The 20,847-nt window shown below is 45.6% G+C and overlaps 1 protein-coding gene across 1 annotated transcript in view; it reads left to right on the forward strand.

Moving 5' to 3' along the window:
* The window catches only part of IQCH (IQ motif containing H), a 59,526-nt gene that overhangs the window by 28,747 nt on the left and 9,932 nt on the right, over positions 1–20,847 (forward strand). The window contains exons 10-12 of the mRNA XM_054169160.1: positions 5,042–5,162; positions 7,728–8,014; positions 20,452–20,593. Coding sequence (XP_054025135.1) covers positions 5,042–5,162; positions 7,728–8,014; positions 20,452–20,593 — 550 coding nt within the window. The remainder of the gene's footprint in view (positions 1–5,041; positions 5,163–7,727; positions 8,015–20,451; positions 20,594–20,847) is intronic.

Raw genomic sequence — 20,847 nt, forward strand, 5'->3', positions numbered from 1 at the left:
AAGGCCAATTATTTCATCAAATGATCCCAATCTCAAATGAACATGCTGTGCATCAACACAGAATTGTTCTGACAAGCTCCCAGAGCTTTCAAGATTCTTTTTCATTTCTCTGCCCGATTTTGGGCAGCGGAGGCTGCTGAGGATTTCATATTTGATCTCCCTCCGTATATTGTTTTCGGAGGTGGCAGGGATGAAAAGGGCTCCCGCAGCATCTTGCTGCCGCCAGTTTGGGAGCATTAGGGAGGAAATGGAAAGGATCTCTCTTGCTAAACAATCCTGGTTTATTTATTTTTTATTGGTCTGTTAGCAGATGTTGAAGTAGTTCGGGGCACAATGTAAACATGTGCTTTTGGAATGGAAATGGCAAAGTATACAATGAAATAAGCAATTGGGAGGGTTGTGGGGTGGTTGTGGGGGGTTTTTTTTGTTGTTGGTTTTTTGTTGTGTCGGGGTTGTTTTTTTTTTTAGACTGGGCCAGTAGGGTTTTGTTTGGTTTGTTTTGGTTTTTTTTCCCCTTTTTGTTGTGTGTGTGTGTGTGCATGTTGTTGAATTTGGAATTAAAAAGAAGTGCTTGATCTTTATATATTGAAATCCTCAGCGTGGAGAGTGACAGCATGAGCCAGAAGAGAAAACCATGGCCCCATGTGGTGTGAAAAAAAGGAACAGCAGTTTAAGTGCTGGAAAGTTGAAAGAGAACTAACCTTCTTGTTCTCCTACTGAAGGGAAGTGGCTGTTTTGTGCTTTTGTATTGAAGCATAGCATATGTGCCTCAGCCTGACAAAAAAGCCTCTTGAGTCAAAAGCAACCCTCGTCCTGTGTGCTGATCCAAAGCGAAGGCCGTGGTAATGAGGGACGGGCTCTCAGGAAGCAGCGAGGAGATAATGCTACATAAGTGGAGAATTCTGTGCACTGTTTTCACCATCCTACTTAATGCAAGTCGCAGGCACGGTGAATCGTTTGCCATCCAGCTGAAATGGGCCATTAGCTATCAGGGAAAATTGTCTTTGCTACTTTCAGCAGATGGAGCAAATATTTTACAAAGCAATTTTACATACGAAAAACATTTGTGTTCCTTGGTAATGATGGCTGTTTTACATGATGCTGCCTTCCATCAGAACATACTTTTCCAGCTAGTGGAAGGCAAAATTGGTACTTTTTAATTTCAAACTTTGCAGTTAACAGGGAAATGCCCAGGCTTCAAAGCAGGTTGCAAACTTTTAAGCAGATAAGGGCATTCACTGTGTCACTTCCAAAAAAAAACAACACACCACCCCATTTCCATCTTTATAAACCTCTCAGATTGCTTTGTTCTGTGCAGGAGGTTGTGGTTCTGGCCAGCGTGCACCTGCCTGAGTGAGGGGAAAAATAGCGAATCAGAATGAGGGAAAAAAATCAACAAACCTTAATTTCCAGAACAGGACCTGATGAAAGTTATTTGGACAGCAAGACAGCAGTACTGACCTCTTCCAACACAACCAGGTTTACTGGTGCTGCTGAGAACATCAGAGTAAGCTGGATTGGACCAGTTCACATCCAGGCAGCTGGAATAAGTTATCCCAGCTCCACTGATCGCAGTGTAAAGGATACATGGTATAACCGGTATGAATTGTCGTGGTGCTGCTGAAGTGGCATAAATTGCCCCAGCTTCACTGACTGCAGCAGAGATGTGGCAGTTTGTATTGCTGAGGATCTGTCTGCTGATTTCTTTCCTCTCTGGCCCAGTCAGCTTTACTTATTTGGAGTTACTTTCTTCACTCTATTTGCTTGCAAGGTCTAAGTAATTTCCTTTCCCTCTGATTTTTAGCTAAAAAGCCTTAGGTCTTTCTCATGCATTCTGCTCTGCAGCCTCTTTCTGTCCCCAGGTCTTCCTATTTCTATTTCTTCTTTCTGTTTATTTACTTCTCAACAGGCTTTTCTTTGCTGACTGAGCTGTCTCCAGTAGATTTCCTACCACTGCCTTCAACATATGCCCCATTTGGTCCTAATTTTTTGTGGCAACTGCCGTTTTAAGGAAGCCTTTCAAAATTCAGCTTGCAAAAAAAGGAAGAAGTTATTATTTTGGGGGGGGAGGGGAGGAGAGAAGGTGGTTGGTTTTTTTCCATGCTTATTCATTGTTACAAAATAATGCAAAACATTTGGATAGATTTAAAGATTTCTGCATAAAAATTGTTATTCACTGCTGTTATCCAGATTTGTTCTGTACCTTTTTTTATCAATCTACATGAAAATTGTTGCTCACCACTTACAAAAAAAAGGTACAGAACAGGTTTGGATAGATTGAAAGCTTTCTGCATGACATAAACAGTGTTTGGACTGCTTCTTTTTTCACTGGTACCATCAAACATCAGCTGAAAGATTTGAACAAACGCTCCCTGTTTCCATTGAGGCTACAGTTGTGAATTGTTTGGGGCCCATATCAAGAGCTCAAGCTCTTCTGGAGATGCTGTCCAATTTAAATCAAATTAGCCTGCTGAGCACTGATCCTTTTGAAAGGTTTGACTTGATGAATGAATGTTGGATCTGGGCTTGAATTTGCCTACCAAAACTCCCTATAATCAGGGTGATTGCCTTTTGAGAGCTTACAGTTGCAAACCCCCTTCAATTCCAGGTGTGACTGCCTTCCACCAACACCTTGATTATCTAAGCATTGCTTCATAAAAGTTGGCTTTGATCTCACAAGAATGTTTCTCAGATACCTTTGAATTGGTGATTTCTTTAAAAGCATCTTTTGTAAGATGACTGGTTTTGACACACTCATCTGTCATAGTCAGTGAGTGCTGAGGGTGCTTTGAACTGCAAAGTGCTCCTGGACTGGCCACTGTTCATCTGTGTTGTCCCAACAGACATTCTGAGTTCATTCTGTGCTCAAATCCCCTTCCAATGCTATCTGACCTCATTTAAGCAAGCAACACCGGGTCTGTTGAGGAAGTATCACTACATTTCTTGCCTAATGTCCATTATATGACAGAGAGTATCACAGAATGTTTTGGATGGGAAAGGACCTTGAAAGCTCACCTAGTCCCTGCAACTAGAGCAGCTTGCTCCTGACCTGGAATGGTTCCAGGGATGGGGCATCTCCCACCTCTCTGGGCAGTATTTTTTAAAGCATCTTTTTCTCTTTGTGTTAGGTAGAAACAACAGCTGTCCTTTTTTTGTGGCTGAGGCACAGACAGAAAGTCACTTTCCTGAGGTCTCACAGGCAGACTGAATCCAGAAACAAGATCTGTCTAGGTCTTCTACGCATGAAGTTGATCTCTTAATCATATAATCATAGAATTGTGTTGGTTGGGAAAGCCTTCTAAGATCATTGAGTCCAACCATCAACCTAAGACCACCATGGCCACTAAATCATGTCCTGATGTGCCATGGCCACACATTTCTTGAACACCTCCAAGGATGGTGACTCTACCACTTCCCTGAGCAAATTACTGGCCCTTCCTCCTTCTCATTCTGGTAGATAAATCACAGTAAGCTGGCTTTGAATTCCTATTTTTGGTTACACTGCATCATGCACTTGATGCCAAACCCCATCTTGTCAAACACATTGTTCTGGAGAAAACAGTTTGGTTGTTTTTTTTTCCTATTCTTAGATGTTAGCCAAAAGGTTTTATTGTGTTCCTCCAGAGCTCAGGATAATGTGATTGTGGCTAAGGACATTGCCAAGATCAGAGGACGGTTGGTCATCTTCTGAAGCATGGGATGCTGAAGAGAGAGGATGTAAAGCAGAAGCAAAGAGACCCAGGGGAAGCAGGGGAACACTTATGAAGCAGCAAGGAAAGGAGCCTGAAGCTATAGAGTCAGGGTCCTTGCACTTTATATGCTTGTGTACTTCTGGGATGGTTTTGAACAGTGAAAGCAATGCAGTTAGCTTTGGGATTTAATAGGGCTGTTTTGTGTGTGTGATAATAAAGACTTTGAAAGTAGGAACAAAATTATTTATCTCCTGCAAGTATGACTTGTCAAATTCTACCATAAACAGAGGCACAAATACACAGGAAGTTTATGTTACAGAATGGATAGTGGAAAAGAAATGCTGTTGTCTGATTTATCTGAGTTCAGTTTTGGGGCCCTCACCACAAGAAGGACATTGAGGGGCTGGAGTGTGTCCACAGAAGGGCAGCAAAGCTGGTGAGGGGTCTGGAGAACAGGTCTGGTGAGGAGCAGCTGAAGGAACTGGGGTTGTTTAGTCTAGAGAAAAGAAGGCTAAGGGGAGACCTTCTGGCTCACTACAACTTCCTGAAAGGAGGTTGGAGCCAGGTGGAGGTTGGTCTCTTCTCCTAGGGAAAAAGAGATAGGATGAGAGGAAATGGCCTCAAGTTGCACCAGAGGAGGTTTAGGTTGGATAATAGAAGAAACTTCTTCACTGAAAGGGTTCTGAAAGCCTGGAACAGGCTGCCCAGGGAGGTGATTGAATCCCCATCCCTGGATGCGTTTCAAAGAAGCAGAGATGCAGTGCTGAGGGACAGGGTTTAGCACCAGCCTTGGTAGAGTTAGAGAATGGTTGGACTCGATGATCTTAAAGGTCTTTTCCAACAAAACAATTCTATGATTCTGTGATTTTGATTACTCTCTTTTTAATCTAAAAGCTGTTTGTGTTGATGGAACAGCTTAAACATGGGATCAGGCAAAGGCAAACTACTGCTGGCACATGTGACTATTTCAATACGCCGAGCTTCAAAATCTAAACAGTGTAGAAGTTATTGACTGCTGCTATTGATCCTGGAGCAGTTACCAGGCACTTAGCATTTTCAGGTGCCAGATCAAATTATTGATATAAATTACCAATATAAATTATAAATAAATAGATACTCTGCTGAAGGAGTTGGGGGGGGGGGGGGGGAGAGGATTGTCTTTCAGAGAAGGACAGGATGGGAGAGTAGAAAGTAGAAAAATTAAGAAAGGCTTCCTGACTGTGGGTAAACAGTAACCACATTTTTTTTTTTTTTTTTGCCTGTTGGAGGCCTGGTTTTTAATCACCCCACAAGCAGTTTTCATTTCTGTAGTAAAATTGCTTGTGGTTCTATTTAATTTGTTTCTGCAGGAGCCAGCTTTGGTGAAGATCTCCCAGGAGCTGCCGGGCCTTTTAGCACAGCACGTACAGCCAGTCAATGAGAAACGATTCCCTACATGGGAAAAATTCCTCCAAACATTTCTTAGTCAAGGTAAATAAGACTGCAAAGTTGCTGTTAAATGTTATAAGGAGTAATTATGCCATATTGTGTGCCATATTCTTGTTCATCTTGGACCCATTTATATATTTCTCTCCTTTTATTTCACCGTTACACTTCAAATGTTCATTTGCAAACGAATTATAGGCAACTACTCTATCATTCATATGTCCTGTGCAAGCTTTTAACCTAGTTTAATCCTGGGTTACCTTCCTCCCATGATTCTGGATCAGTCAGCACCAACTCCTTCATCCTTAGTCACTGTACTGGAAGCTGTCACATTTGGCAATGGGCTTTGGGGAAGGCTAGCATGCATTGGAGGGCTGGAGCATCTCTCCTTCGAGGAAAGGCTGAAAGGGTTGGTGTTGCTCAGCCTGAAGAAGAGAAGGCTCTGGAGAGACCTTAGAGCTGCATTTCAGTATCTGAAGGGGGCCTATGGGAAGGCTGAGGAGGGACTGTTTAGAAGGGCTATTAAGGATAGGATGAGGGGCAGTTGTTTGAAACTGGAACAGGGTAGATTTAGGTTGGAAATCAGGAGGAAGTTCTACACAATGGGGGTGGTGTAATACTGCACAGGGATAAGGTTGAGGCTCCATCCCTGGAGACAGTCAAGGTCAAACTTAATGGAGCCCTGAGCAGCCTGATCTAGTTGGAGATGTTCCTGCTGACTGCAGGGGGGTTGGACAAGATGACCTTCAAGAGTCCCTTCCAACCCGATGTATTCTGTGTGATTGTGTGTGTGAGTTTGCCTGTGGGTAAATGTGAGAATATTGCACCTTTAGTAGGTGTTGGTGAGCAAACATCTGCCAGACTTGTTTTTCCCACCCATAGGACCAGTGGGGGAGCTGTATGTGAGCTGTGGATGCTACATAAGTACATTGCATGAGGTCAGTTGTGCTCATAACCTTCACAGCTTGGAGAAGAGCCGAGCTTTCTTCCCAGCTTTTGCCTTCCAGGCAGGTTGCCCCTGAGGACCAGTAATGCAATGCCACATTGTCCCTTACAGCATGTTGGCACAGACTCATTAGACCATTGCCACGCTCTTTCTTGCCCTCCAACCAAAGGAAGATGAACAAGTTCCAATCTGAGAGCTGGATAGTTCTGTTTGCATGGTGCTGTCCTCAGCAGGGCTTCCTGCATTAATTCTTGTCATGGCACCTTTGGATCAAAGCTGGCCAGTACCCAGCTGGCCGAGAGCTCAGATGTGAGCCCATGCTTGTCCAGAAGAGGCAGAGCAGAGAAAACCTTTGTCTAATCACTGCAAACCAGTGTATCTGTGAGTGGGCTTTGCACAAGGGTTAACAACCTGTATTTCTGTACCAAATTTTGGACAGATAAGAGTTTGTGGTTGGGTAGTAAATGTGCACAGTGGTTCTGCCCTGCCATCATTTGTGTGACATACAATGGATATTTATGTTTCAGACATTCCTATATCTCTGGGAGAGACAAAGGTCACCCAAAGCTTTATGGGTTTTTACAATAATGCCAGTTAACATAAAACCAGTTTTAAGGACATATTAGTTTATCCTAACTAAATGACTTAGGGCATTATATGCACTGCAGAGGCATATCCAGGATGCCTGGCAGGTTTTTTATGTTAGAAGTTGTCATCTTCAGCTCTTCCCTTCTACATACAGAGTTCCTCATGTGGATGAACTCCAAAAGGCAGATTACTTATCTGAGATGAGCATATGGATGGGTATCTCCAAGATAAGTTCACAGCAGGAGATAGCACTCCTTCGAGGTCCCAACATTGCATTTTACTGATGTTCTGGGCCTGGTGTTCAGCTGGGCTATAGGAGAGCCCAGGATTAGAATCACAGGATTGTTTTGGTTGAAAGAGTCCATCGATTAACCCAGCACTGCCAGGTCACCACTAAACAGTGTCCTTCAGCACCACATCTCCACAGCTTGTAAACACCCCAAGGAATGGGGACACCACCATGGTCCTGGCAGCCTGGGCCAGGCCTTAACAACCCTCAAAGGGAAGAAATTTTTCATAACATCCAACGTAAACCTCACCTGGTGCAGCTTGAGGCCATTTCCTCTTGTCCTTTCGCTTCTTACATGGGAGAAGAGACTGACCCCCACCTGGCTCCGTCCTCCTTTCAGGGAGTTGTAGCGAGGCAGATCATCTCCCCTCAGCCTGCTTTTCTCCAGAACAACCCCTCAGCTGCCCCTCACCAGATTTGTGCTTAGACCCTTCACCAGCTTTCTTGCCCATCGCTGGAATTCATTCGTACTACTCAAGAGCATATTTCTCCTGTCAGATATGTAATATATCCAGTTTGGAACTGCTTGCAAGGCATCTGCAGCTCAAAAGCCACTGTTTGATCTCTGCAGTGCTCTAACAGATGAAATAAATTCTTTCTTTTCTAAGAGATTCATGGGTTCTAGCTCTGCTGCTCACATTATGTTTATTTACTTGCTGTGTCTCCTTAGCAGTCCTCCCTGCGATGTCTGAGCGCAACAGGAGCTGGAGGGTCTCATTCTGTGCACTCTGAAGAGCATCATGTGTGTATTTGATCACCAGTTTAACAGCTAATTCATTCTTACCAGGTGGTGTGATAGAAGCCTTCCCACCCTCCAAGAACATCACAAACCTGACAGTGGATATGCTGATAGAGCCAACAGGCGAGATAAAGATGGTGTCATCTGGAGATCAGCTACATGCTGAAGGGCCTTTGAGATCATCTGGCACTACCATTCCACAACGTTCTGTTGATCCAACAGTTCTTAATGCGCTCTGCTTCAAAATTGGAGAAACCTGTAAATCCAAAGGAGTGCTTGGCTACTTCTCAGTTGATTTTGTGACTTTCATCCATCCACGAAGGACAGAGCAGCAGGTGAGTGGGGCAGATTCATGGATTTGTAGAATAGTTTGGGTTGGAAGGGACCTTAAAGAGCATCCAGTTCCAACCCCCCCTGCCATGGGCAGAGACCCCTCCCTCTACACCAGGCTGCTCAAGGCCTCATCCAACCCAGCCTTGAACACCTTCATGGAGGGGGTATCCACAACCTCCCTGGGCAACCTGTTCCATTGTCTCACCACCCTCACTGTAATGAATTTCTTCTGAAGACCCAGTCTCAGTCTCCCCTCTTCCAGCTCAAAGACACTGCCCCTCATCCTATCACTACAAGCCCTTGTAAAAAGTCCCTTCCCAGCTTTCTTGTAGGCCCCTCTCAGGTACCTTACTTCACGCTGTCCCCCTGAGATCAAGAACTGTCTGCTCTTGATTCCAGCAGATCTTAGGGGAAAGCTTTGCCCTTTTGAACAGTTTATTTCTGAGCTGTGCAGGGAGGTAAAGCACATTGTTATTGTAACAATAACATCAAATTTAGACCTGATCTGCCCAGTGGACCTGAGGAACCTTTGTTGGTAACAACCCAGCAAAGCCTGTAGGGCTGCTTTCAAAACTGAGTGAGAAGAAAATAATATTCTAATTCCTTCTAATGACTTTCTCCCCTCCCCCCCCTCTAAAATAAGTGCATTCTGCATTAAGCTGGTAATTAGAGCTGATGGTCTTATGGCTGAGATGTTTAGATGAAATTATTTTCAGAATGCTCTGAATCTCTTGTATTTTGCTCTGTAAAAATAATTACAGGGATTATTGGACTCTTTTGAGTGTCTGTAAGAATGTAGAGCTGAGGTTCGAGGGGAGATCTAAGGAAGAGGGGATACTGACAATTTCTGATAGCTAATAGGATGATGGTGATGAACAATTTGCTTTACATTGTAATGGCTAATTTAAGGAGAGAGAGGTAATGAAAAGCAGTCCGGTTATGTCTCCAGCCCTGGAGTCCCTGGCCCTTAGCTGGTACAGAACATCTGCCTGTGGTGTCTCCTCATTCAAACCACTTGTGCTCTCCATGTGGCTTTCAGAATATCTGAGAGGAGAATTCACTACAAGAAAGAGAGATGCAGTCTCACCCCCATGCAAAAATGGGATGGGGCTCTGAGCAACCTGCTCTAGTTGCACATGTCCCTGCTCAGTAGCGGGATTGGACTGGCTGACCTTTAAAGGTCCCTTCCCACCCAAAGCCATTCTGTCACTCTATTCTGTGAGTCTATAACTGAGCAGAACGGAAGGGACTAAATAAATGTTTTCTCATGGAATCCTCCCCAAGAGAGTCTTTCATGTAGAGATGAGTGATGGGGTCTGTAAAAGGTAACACCAGAACCACTCAAGTGGCCCTCATCCTCCCTGCCAGAGTTTACAAACCTACCAGCAAAATTTCAGAGTCAGCTGTCTCAGAACTGTTGACAATGGAAAAAGCAGGATAATAAATTAAGACAGCAGAAGAGGGTGGACTCCAGAGTCTGCTGCTGCCACCTGTGATGGGTGGCAGAGATGCAGGGGAGGGGTGGCCTGAGCCTTCAGTGCTCTGGTAGTGGGTGTGGGTTTGAAGACTAAAGAACTGGGGGTCGTTTAGTCTTCAGAAGAGGAGGCCCTCTACAACTCCCTGAAAAGGAGGTTGGAGTGAGGTGGAGATCGGTCTCTTTTCACATGCAATAAGTGACAGGACAAGAGGGAATGGCCTCAAGTTGTGCCAAGGGAGATTCAAGTTGGATATTAGGAAGATTTTCTTCACAGAAATAGTTCTCAAGCATTGGAACAGGCTGCCCAGGGAGGTGGTGGAGTCACCAGCCATGGAGAGGTTAAAAGACACGTGAATGTGGTGCTGAAGGACTCATCTGATGATGAAAAGAAAATTCTTTGCTGTGAGGGTGCCAGAGCCCTGGAGCAGGTTGCCCAGAGAGGTTGTGGAGGCTCCTTCTCTGGAGAGCTTCCACACCCACCTGGACATTGTGATGCTGGGCATGCTGCTGTGGGTGCCCCTTTAGCAGGGAGGTTAGACTGGATGATCTCCAGAGGTCCCATGCTGGGGTTCTGTGACTTTCAATGGATGCTGTGGCTGTAAGCACTCAAATCCATGTGGGTGTTTGTTTCTCTTTGGCGTCTGGAAATCACAGCTCGTATGGTGTGACAGAAAGGCTTTGAGCACGGGGCTTGTATTTCAACCCAAAGAGCCAGCATATGGTGTCTTTTGGCAAAAGCTGGCTCTTTGGCAGTCCTGTGATAATTATATTCCATTTTAAGCTCAGAGAAGGCTTGCAGTCAGACTTTTGGTTCCTGATACCACTGTAGGGTGACTGCAGTGCCCCAGAGAATTGGTACCATGTCAGCTTTGAAATACAGATCACCCTTCCACTGGGCTCCCAAGGTGTATTTACAGAGCCATTGTGATTAGATCTGTGGATAAGCCATACTGGCCAACTTCCACATGAAGTTGCTTTAAAAAGATTAAGGGCTGACATAGTCACCCACTGTAGGCAGTGGGAGTTCTGCCAATTGCTTCACCCAAGCCAGCAGTTCACCCAAAGCTGGTGACATTTCCTGGCATGAGCAAGGTCACACTAAATCACTCAGGGTGTCTTCTGGCCTCTCAGTGCTGTCTGTTGCCTCTTGGTTTTCTTCCCTCGTTTCCAATTGATTCTACCTTCATATTTCCGCTGTCAGCATGCAGCACAACTTCAACATTATTTAAGGCCAGGTTTTTATATCTAGTTAGATGTGGAGGCAATTAATGATGCCATCTGTCTTGGGAGAGAGAGATTACACAAAAGATTGTACTCCTGCAAGCACCATTTTTTTAGCAAACAAGTAATCCTAGTAGATTCTCAGGACGTTTCTCACTCCTATCAGTTGTGCTCACTTCAGTGCAGTAGCTGAAAGGCTCAGATGCATTTCCTGCAAGTCCAGGATATTTGGGTGTTCCTTCAAAGTTCTATTTGACAGACAATATCAACTGATACATGGTACTTTCAGTGAACCTCAGAATGAAAAATGTCATTGAACAAGGCAGCCTGAGTGTTTCCATGCTTACAGCCCCCTGCCACATTCACAATGTTACATGCTCCACAAATACAAACCCTTTAAGAAATATGAAGGGGCAAATAAGTGCAAATTTATTTCTGCCTTTGCAGCCTGAGCAGCTCTGCACTGCCAGCCACACCCTCACAGGTTCTTCCCCTGGGCACTCCTGGGAAGGGCACTCCAGAGCAGAGGAAGCCAATGCGTGGCCTTTGAGTTCCCAGATCTTCATCTGAAAGCCTGCAGAAATCCATCTGTCATAGAATCATGGAATGGTTTGGATTGGAAGACCTTCTTCAAGGTCACATCTAGTCCAACCCTGCTCCAAATAGCAGGGACATCTGCAACTACAGTAGGTTGCTCAGAGCCCCAGACAACCTGACCTAGAATGGGTCCAGGGATGAGGCACCTCTCACCTCTCCGGGCAACCTGGGCCAGTGTCCCAGCACCCTCAGTGTCAAACATTTCTCCCTTTTCTCCAGTCTGAATCTCCCTCTTTTAGTTTAAAACATCAGCCTTTGTCATGTCACAATAGGCCCAGCTCAAAAGTCTGTCCCCAGCTTTCTCCTCAGCCCCTTTTAAGTCCTGAAAGGCCACCAGAATGTCTTCCTGGAGCCTTCTCTTCTCCAGGCTGAGCAACCTCAACTCTCTCACCCTGGCCTCACAGCAGAGGGCTTCTAGCCCTCCCATCCTTGCCGTGTCTGCCTCTGGCCCGGCTCCAACAGGTCCTTGTCTCTGCTGTGCTGAGGACTCCAGAGCTGACCCCAGCACTGTGGGTGGGCTCTCAGCAGAGAGGAGCAAAGAGGCAGAATATCCTCCCTCCACCAGCTGGGCACCAACATGTGCTGTCATAAGCATAAAGTTAATTCTGCCATGGACAATGGGGCATTGTTTATATTTGTTCATATCACTGCTGTTTGTGTGTATTTTCCTTCAACATGCTGTTGTCACATTGCTCTGTTCCTTTGGAGCACAAGTAGCAAAGAGACTCAGCATGATGGATGGAGGAGCAATGTGTGTCTGTCAAACACCTAGGTCAACAGGAAGCCAGAGTGAACGCAGAAATCACAGAATGGTTTGAGTTGGAAGGAACCTTAAAGATCATCTCCTATTTGGGTCACTAGAGAGCTTTGTGACTGTCACAGAGCTGCATCTTTATTCTCTGGCAGTTCTTGTGGTCTACACTGACCAAAAGGTGACAAGAAGGATGCTGTCTTCATGCTGTAACCTTTCAGATACGAGATACACTGTCTTGTATTTCCTCTTGGGCTTTCCATGTGTTTCTGCTTGGTACCCTGGTCTCTCCCAGCTCCCTTTCCCTTGTCCTCACAGGACGTGTGCAGTCCTAGCTGGCCTCTTTGCAACTATTTCTGTTTCCAGGAGGTAGTTCAGAGACACCCAAGGGTTGTGTCATCCTCCATCTGCATGCAGCTCTTGTTTAAATTATGATTAAACTGGAGCACGGTGTGGGGCTGAGCACGGTGAAGGTACCCATGGGATTAGGCATCGGCTCTGAGCATCCCAGCAGGGGCAGAGAAAGCTAGGACCTGACACAATTCTCTGTTTGCCTCAGGAATCTATTTCCATCTCAGTTCTAAGCATCTGTGATTTGTTCCCGAGGGAAAGGGAGATGGAGACACGCTGTTTTCAGTGTCTTAGGGGGAAAAGTGGAGGAGAAGAATTTGGTGCATAACTTGGGCAGAATCGCTTCTGATTCCCACTCTAGGGAAGGCTGATCTTGAAGAGCAAGGTCTTGACCCTTCCGAGTGCAGTCTTGCACAGTATTGACTGAATGCAGCTCAGATCCCAACCTGTCAAGGAGCTCTACCTAAGTAAGTCCATTTAATTGAATGGGACTGTTTGAATGCATAAACTTACTTACATCCATAGGTCTCTGGGCAGATAATTTGGAGAAGCGGGGTCATAAGTCACCTTTTTCGTCAGTCTGATAGCTTCCACAGCCCCACACCATTTGTGGCAACAGTCAGAGAAGAATGGATTAAATTGTTCATTTTGGGCACAGGAGAAAAGGAGAATTATAGAGCTGGAAGTTTAGGTAGGTCTTCTTCCTCCATTACAGTCCAGTAGCTTAAAAAGCCCCTGAGGAGGATGGCCTCAGCCATGCAGGCAGGTCTGGGTGAGGAGGAGTACAGATGTCTCTGAAGCCCAGCCATCAGCTCTGGTGTTACCATTCCATTAATGCTTTCAGGGATGCTTTTGGTGGCATCCCTTCTGCTCTCCTGTAGAATTCTACTGTTTGCAGAAAAGGAGGCTGAAGGGAATCCTTCAGGCTCCCTACAGCTCCCTCAAAGGAGGCTGGAGCCAGGTGGGAGTTGGTCTCTTCTCCCAAGAAACAGGCAATAGGATGAGAGGAAATGGCCTCAAGTTGCACCGGTTCAGGCTGATACTAGGAGAAACTTCTTCACTGAAAGGGTTCTCAACCCAGGGAGGTGGTTGAATCCCCATCCCTGGAGGTGTTTCGAAGAGGCAGAGATGTGGTGCTGAGGGACATGGTTTAGCACCAGCCTTGGTAGAGTTAGAGACGGGTTGGACTGGATGATCTTAAAGGGCTTTTCCAGCCAAAACAATCCTGTGATTCTTCAGCATCCCCACCCAATCCAGGCAGAATGTAGCATTTTCTCTGTGTTATTTCCAAACAAGAGCCTCAATGCTGTCGTTAACCATCTTCCAATCTTACGTTCAGCAGGTCAGAGGTTAGGGCCAGGTCTAGGGCCCTCAGCTAAGTTTTGAGGCCAGCAGCAGTCCATCCCAGCAGCCGCCACGAGATGGCAGCTCAATAAGATCCTGTGGGCGATCGCTGCCGAAATTATCCATTCCACTGCGAATTTTTGAAGTCATAAAAGAAGGTCTTTTTCCAGTGCCCAAGCTGCACTAATATTTTACTAATTGACATTTTTACTGTCTCCTTCGACCACTTCTTTAAAAAAGAGCAGGTGTGCTCTCTCAACAGTAACATCCACATCAATACTGGATGCAGATGAAACAGAGGAGTGAAAAGCTGTAATTTAGTAACTCCTTAAGAATTTATGTTTCTGTCCTTTCTCAAGTTTATGTTTTCAGGCTGAAGCGTTTTTATGGCAGTTGTAAAGAATTCCACTACACTTGTGACTACTCACTGGAGAGGTCTTTACCATCAAGCTCTTAAGCTGCACACGCTGAAGGCGAGCGTCTCCTGACAGCGCTTGGCAGCCTGTGTGAAAGGGAGCAGTTCACAGCTTCATCGTATTCCTCTTGCAGGATGTATTTCTGGCTGGGTTTTTTTTACCAGTGATGGGATTTTGAAGAGTCCTAATCTCTGCTTTGCTCAACTAAATCTACAATCATTCTGAAGACTATCTCAAATCTTAACTACTGCCACTGGTTTATTATTTTGTTCTTAAACCATAACTCGTCATAAACCCCTAGGTCTGATTGTCTTTCAACTTCCATTTATTGTTTGAAAGGCTAATGTCAGTTCTGGGCTTCACAAGTGAGCTCTGTTCAGTTTAGTTTCTGCCTATTAGTCCTGAAAGTCCCCAAACCTCAGGTGAAAGCTCCTTCCATCATGCTGCTGTGCCACACAATCCTGTCAGGATGCAACACTCGGATTGTAAGTACCTATAGCTGCAAGTGTCCCCTTGCTGTAAACCCTCAGTAACTGAGGATGGACTCAAGTACTCAATGTTTGTTCATCTCTCTGGTTGTTTTATCCTTTAAGTTTACTTAAACTTGACCTCTGCACAGGCCTTCTTCTAACAGCTCCTGATTTTCTGGAGGAGATGATAATTCATCTGGTTATTAACTGCCTGACCTCCACAGATGTTGCTCTATAGACTATGGAAATAGACTCATAAAATAATAATAATAATAACAACCCCCAAAACACCACAGCTCAGATTTTTCAAGGGTTTTGACACCCATTTGATATTACCTCAAGTGATAACCTGTTGCAATTCACTAGATGTTACTAAAGAGCTGGAACTCAATGAATATTGCATCCGGTGTGGGGCTCCCCAGTTCAAGGGGGACAGGGATCTACTCGAGAGAGACCAACAGAGGGCTATGAGGATGATGAAGGGACTGGAGCACTGCCTTATGAAGAAAGGCTGAGAGCCCTGGGGGTTTTAGTCTGGAGAAGACTGAGAGGGGATTTAATAAATGTTTATAAATGTCTGAGGTCTGGGTGTCAAGAAGGAGGGACAGGCTCTGCTCAGTTGCACCCTGTGATAGGACAAGGGGCAGTGGATATAAACTGCAGCACAGGAGCTACCACCTCAACATGACAAGGAACTTCTTTACTGTGAGGGTCACAGAGCACTGGAACAGGCTTCCCAGAGAAGCTGTGGAGTCTCCTTCCCTGGAGACTTTCAAGACCCATCTGGATGCATTCCTGTGTGACCTGTGCTAGATTCTATGGTCCTGCTCTGGCGGGCGGGGGGGGGTTGAACTCGATGATATCTGGAGGTCCCTTCCAACCCCTAACATCCTGTGAGCCTGTGTGATCCCATGAACTTTCTAGCCTGCTTAGAGAAGAAGAGCCCAACCTATGAAGCAGGTCTGATGTTTTTGTTTGTTCTGCCTGTGCTTGGAGCTCTGTGGAGCTGTTAGAACGTTTGGGAGGTTGTGTGCCACAAAGGTGGAGTTGGGTTAATGTTTCTAAGAAATCTTTTTATTTGCTTTGGGTGATGTTTTCTTGATAGACTGCAGGAACAACAGAGTGATAAAGTCAGTTCACAGATGTCCACTGCCTGCTTCCACTGTAAGCAGCTGCATTGCTGTTGTCCTCAGAGGTCTCCATCCGCCAGCCTCAGGCCTGCTGAACTTCCATCCTTGCTCAAAACTACCAAAACTGTTGTTTGTTATTGGTCACTGTAATTTTGCAGAGAGCACTTGTGACCTACAGGACCCAGAATGGGCCTTAGAAATCATTTAATCAAAGGATTCAGTCAGCTAGTTACTAATGACCTGGCCTGTACTTGAACTAAAGAAGTGGGAGGACATTATCCATGAAGCTAAAGTCAGTCCCATTCCCAGGCCCTGTGTCTTTCCTGTTTCCGTGGCAGATTTAAAGGGCACTTCTGGATTTCCATGGCCAAAGGGAATCCCCTGCTAGGATAAAACTGGAATCTTCTGCCAGCTAATCCTTCTTCCTATCTCCCCACATTAGGGATGTTCTGGGACACATCCAGGACAGAAAGGGACACGGCCACAACATAGTGTTCTCTGATAATCCTGAGCCAGGAAAAGAATCCTTGGGGGTGATCCCAGCTGGCACATGGTAATGACCATTTGGCTGCTTTAACTTGCAGTAGGGGTGGTTCAGCCTCAGGCCCAGAATGAAAGGAGGTGGACAGGTGGCTTCCAGCCATGTTTCCCTTCCTCCTTATGCTTCTGGAGATCAACATCCTATATTTGCAAAAAATACAATGATTTTACCTATGGAGAACATAACTGTGACTGAAGCTTAAGTAGGTGTAGACAGTAGGAGCTCTCCTTCATGCAAGAGTAACAGGCAGGGGAGAGAATGGACACCTTCCTTCATTGTATGGTGGGGCTGTTAGTCAATTCTGGCAATAGGACAAGAAGAAATTACCTCAAGTTGCAGCAGGGGAGGTTTAGGTTGGATATTAGGAAACATTTCTTCCCCAAAAGGGTTGTCACATCTGAAACAGGCTGTCCAGGGCACTGGTGGAGTCCCCATTCCTGGGGTGCTGAGGGACATGCTTTAGTGGAGACCTAGCAGTGCTGGGTTAATGGTTGGACTTGATGATCTTCAAGATCTCTTCCAGTCAAAATGATTCTATGATCTGAGCCTGTAATTTTGCAGACAGTCATATGAGCTTGTCAGTCTGAGATGATGAAACCATGTTGGGAGCAACTAGGTGATGAACAGACTAGCAGGAACTCCTTAAACTAGTATTTAGTCTTATGATTTCCAGCACAAAACTTGCCCTGCTAAAAGCTTTTTCTCCTCTTCTTTGAGTTCTATCCCCTTCCATGGGCAGAAATGAGGCTGGAGCCATCCCCTGGCCCAGAATACAGCCTTTGTTCTTACCCATGTGTGCTGCAGGTGCAGGTATGTCTTTGCTTCCATGTTTTTTTCATCTCAGTCATTTTATAGAATCATAGAATTGTTTTGGTCAGAAGAGACCTCTAAGATCATCAAATCCAACCATGGACCCAATAGCACCACCGTGGAATGGTTTATGTTGGAAGGGACCTTAAAGATAATGTAGTCCAGCCCCACTCCTACAGTGAGCAAGGACATCTTTAACTAGAACAGGTCACTCAGAGACCAATCCCACCAGACCTTGAACCTTTCCAGGGCTGGGGGCATCTTAGGTGTTCAAGAGGAGATTGGACGTGGCACTTGGTGCCATAGTCTAGTCATGAGGTCTGTGGTGACAGGTTGGACTCGATGATCCTTGAGGTCTCTTCCAACCTTAGTGATACTGTGATACTTGGTGCCATGGTTTAGTAGTCATGAGGTCTTGGGTGACAGGTTGGACTTGATGATCTTTGAGGTCTTTTCCAACCTTGTTGATTCTATGACTCTATCATAGCTGATTATAGTCCACCTTAAGTCAAATTTGTTTCCTGCCCCTCTATGCATCAACAAAGCTTCTGAACAGTTCTGGTGTAGACACTGAGGTTGAAGCAATGCAGCTGTGTTGAGCAGTGTCAGGGTGTGGAGGAAGAGCAACGACTTCACTTTGCCTGAGCTAAAGAGCAGTCCTTGGATATCCTCAGCTTTCCCTAGTCCCCGCTCCCCCCGTGTAGCCCTGCCATCTCCTTTCAGGGGGCAAAGCTGTAACTGAGGACCTGAAAATCCGTCTCCAACAAGGTCCAAGACACATTGACTGGTACACAGTGCTTGGAGATGTTTATGGAAATCGGTTTGCCGCTTCTGCAGTTGCTAATTACTGTTTAGCTCATTGGGAAGGGCAGCACATACTGGAAAAGTACAAATCGATAGGAAAGTTCCTTCCCTGTCTTGCAGGAGTGATGGTAAAGTATAAATTATTGAAGAAAATTAAGTATTCTAATTGGGGAATGTTCCCCTATTACTAAGTAAAGGCAGCCATTAGCACCTGATTTGCATTTTATCCCATGCAGCAGGAAATGTTTAAGTTGACAAATAGGATATTTAATACAGCAACAGATCCTTGGCAGTTAGATATTAACAACTGTTACTGCTGTGATTTATTCACCATTATAAAAAGGGCATTACTATGTGCATATGATTCAGAAATTAACTCCAGTTTACCAAGAGGCCTTGACTGCCTGACCTCTTAATATGCTTCTAATGATGCCATTTACCATTCAAAGGCTTATTCAAGTCATTCACTGCTAGATTTGTTTTACAGGGGTCCACTCTAGGACAGATATTTGCATGCCTTAACATTTCTCATCGGTGTAGCAGGCACAAGCATTTTTTAAGTGGGGAAAGCACAGGTTGTTGGGGTGGAGGAGCCTGGCAGAAGAAATCCGTGACTGCTTGAGAGCAGTTGCAAGGAGAAGGACTTGGGGGTGCCAGTTGATGGAAAAACTCAGCATGGGCTGGCAACATGCACTTGCAGCCCAGAAAGCAACCATGGGCTGGGCTGCATCAAAAGAAGTGTGGCCAGCAGAGCAGGGAGGGGATTCTGCCCCTGTGCTCTGCTCTGGTGAGACCCCACCTGGAGTACTGTCCGATTCTGGACATGGAACTGTTGGAGCCGGACCCAGAGGAGGAAACTGACAGTGATCACAGACATGGAGCACCTCCCCTATACATAGAATACATAGAATAAACCAGGTTGGAAGAGACCTTCAAGATCATCGCGTCCAACCCATCAACCAATCCAACACCGCCCAAGCAACTAACCCATGGCACCAAGCACCCTGTCAAGTCTTCTCCTAAAAACCTCCAGTGATGGCGACTCCACCACCTCCCCAGGCAGCCCATTCCAATGTGCAATCACTCTTTCTGTATAGAACTTTTTTCTAACATCCAGCCTGAACCTCCCCTGGCGCAGCCTGAGACTGTGTCCTCTTGTTCTGGTACTGCTTGCCTGGGAGAAGAGACCAACATCCGTCTGTCTACAACCTCCCTTCAGGTAGTTGTAGAGAGTAATAAGGTCACCCCTGAGTCTCCTTCTCTCCAGGCTAAGCAACCCCAGCTCCCTCAGCCTCTCCTCGTAGGGCTTATGTTCCAAACCCCTCACCAACTTTGTTGCTCTTCTCTGGACTCGTTCCAGCAAGTCAACATCCTTCCTAAACTGAGGGGCCCAGAACTTCCCCTATGGGGACAGGCTGAGAGAGTTTGGGCTGTTCAGCCTGGAGAATGTGCCAGAATGTCCCCTATGGGGACAGGCTGAGAGAGTTTGGGCTGTTCAGCCTGGAGAATGTGCCAGGGAGACCTTAGAGCAGCCTTCTAGTACCTGAAGGGGGACTACAGGAGAGCATAGGGAGGGACTTTTTACAAGGGCTTGTAGTGATAGGAAGAGGGGCAATGGCTTTGGGCTGGAAGAGGGGAGACTGAAGAAATTCTTTACAGTGAGGGTGGGGAGACACTTGAAGAGATTGCCCAGAGAGGTCATGGGTAGCCCTCTCTGGAGATGTTCAAGACCAGGTTGGATGAGGCCTTCAGCAACCTGAATTAGTGGAAGGGGTCCCTGCCCTTGGCAGGGTGGATTGCAACTAGATGATCTTTAAGGTCTCTCCCAAACCATTCTATGATATTTCCTTCTGCTATATCCATGGCCTCACAAATCCTAACTGGCTTTTGTGTGCTTTAATGCTTTGAAATCTTCCTGAGGTTTCTGTGAGGCTTGCATCATTGCCTGCAAGTATGCCCTTCATGTGGGTGAGGTGGGATGTGTTCCACTGGCAGCCCTACGACTTTATGGTCTGATTCTTATGTAGTTAAAGGAGTATAAATCTGAATTAGCACCACAAAACAGTGTGGGTGGAAGCAGAACCACGCTGCAAGTCTTTAGCCTTTGCCTTCTGGAGCTTCCCTTTTTCTCTCTCCAAATACCCAGTTGGAACTCTAAGTTGACTTTGTGTAACCTTAATTATTCCACAGCTGAAAAGTCCGTGTGTGATATTTACCATCTGGAGAATTACCTATTTACTGTCATGCAGGCTTTAGAGCTGTTGAGCTCACCTCTCTGCTTTTTCTAACTGTTGCTATAACCTTGTTAGTACAGGGCACCTCTTTTGTCCTCAGCCTCTTGGTTTTCTCTCAAAAGTTGTGTTTGAAGCTCCCATCTGGAAGTGGTTGATGCATCAGCAAAAGGGAACCTGAAGTGTGCAACCCAACATGCATGAAAATAAACGATTTCTATGATAGCTGAGTTTCACCCTTCTTATTCTCTCCTTTTTCTATAGAATTTTAATGTTCCTGTGTGCATTCTGCTTAGGTATGGGCAACAGACCTTGACCTTTGCTACAGTGACCAGCTGGCCTTGACTCAGCTCATGTTGTACGTGACAGATGGAAACCTGGATTGTCGCTCCAGCCACTTTGAAGTGTCTCTTGGTGCAAAGAAAATGAAAACCCAACGTACTCAGCAGGAGGAGATAAAAACTGTAAGTGGTGATTTGGTTACAAAGAAAATTATTAATGTAAACTCCCTAAAAATCTCCTAGATCACAGCTCCAGAGGAGCTGAATCTGCTCCTTTTGCATTTTAAACTCAGAGAATGCCAGGTTGGAAGGGACCCCAAGGATCGTCTGCTAATGGGATACCATCAGGTTAGAAATCAGAGGTTCTGGATGCTTATGGGCACCTGATGATTCATCCTGTGTACTCAGTCC

The sequence above is a fragment of the Dryobates pubescens genome, chromosome 17 (genome assembly GCF_014839835.1).
Source record: "Dryobates pubescens isolate bDryPub1 chromosome 17, bDryPub1.pri, whole genome shotgun sequence".
NCBI classification, from domain to species: Eukaryota; Metazoa; Chordata; class Aves; order Piciformes; family Picidae; genus Dryobates; species Dryobates pubescens.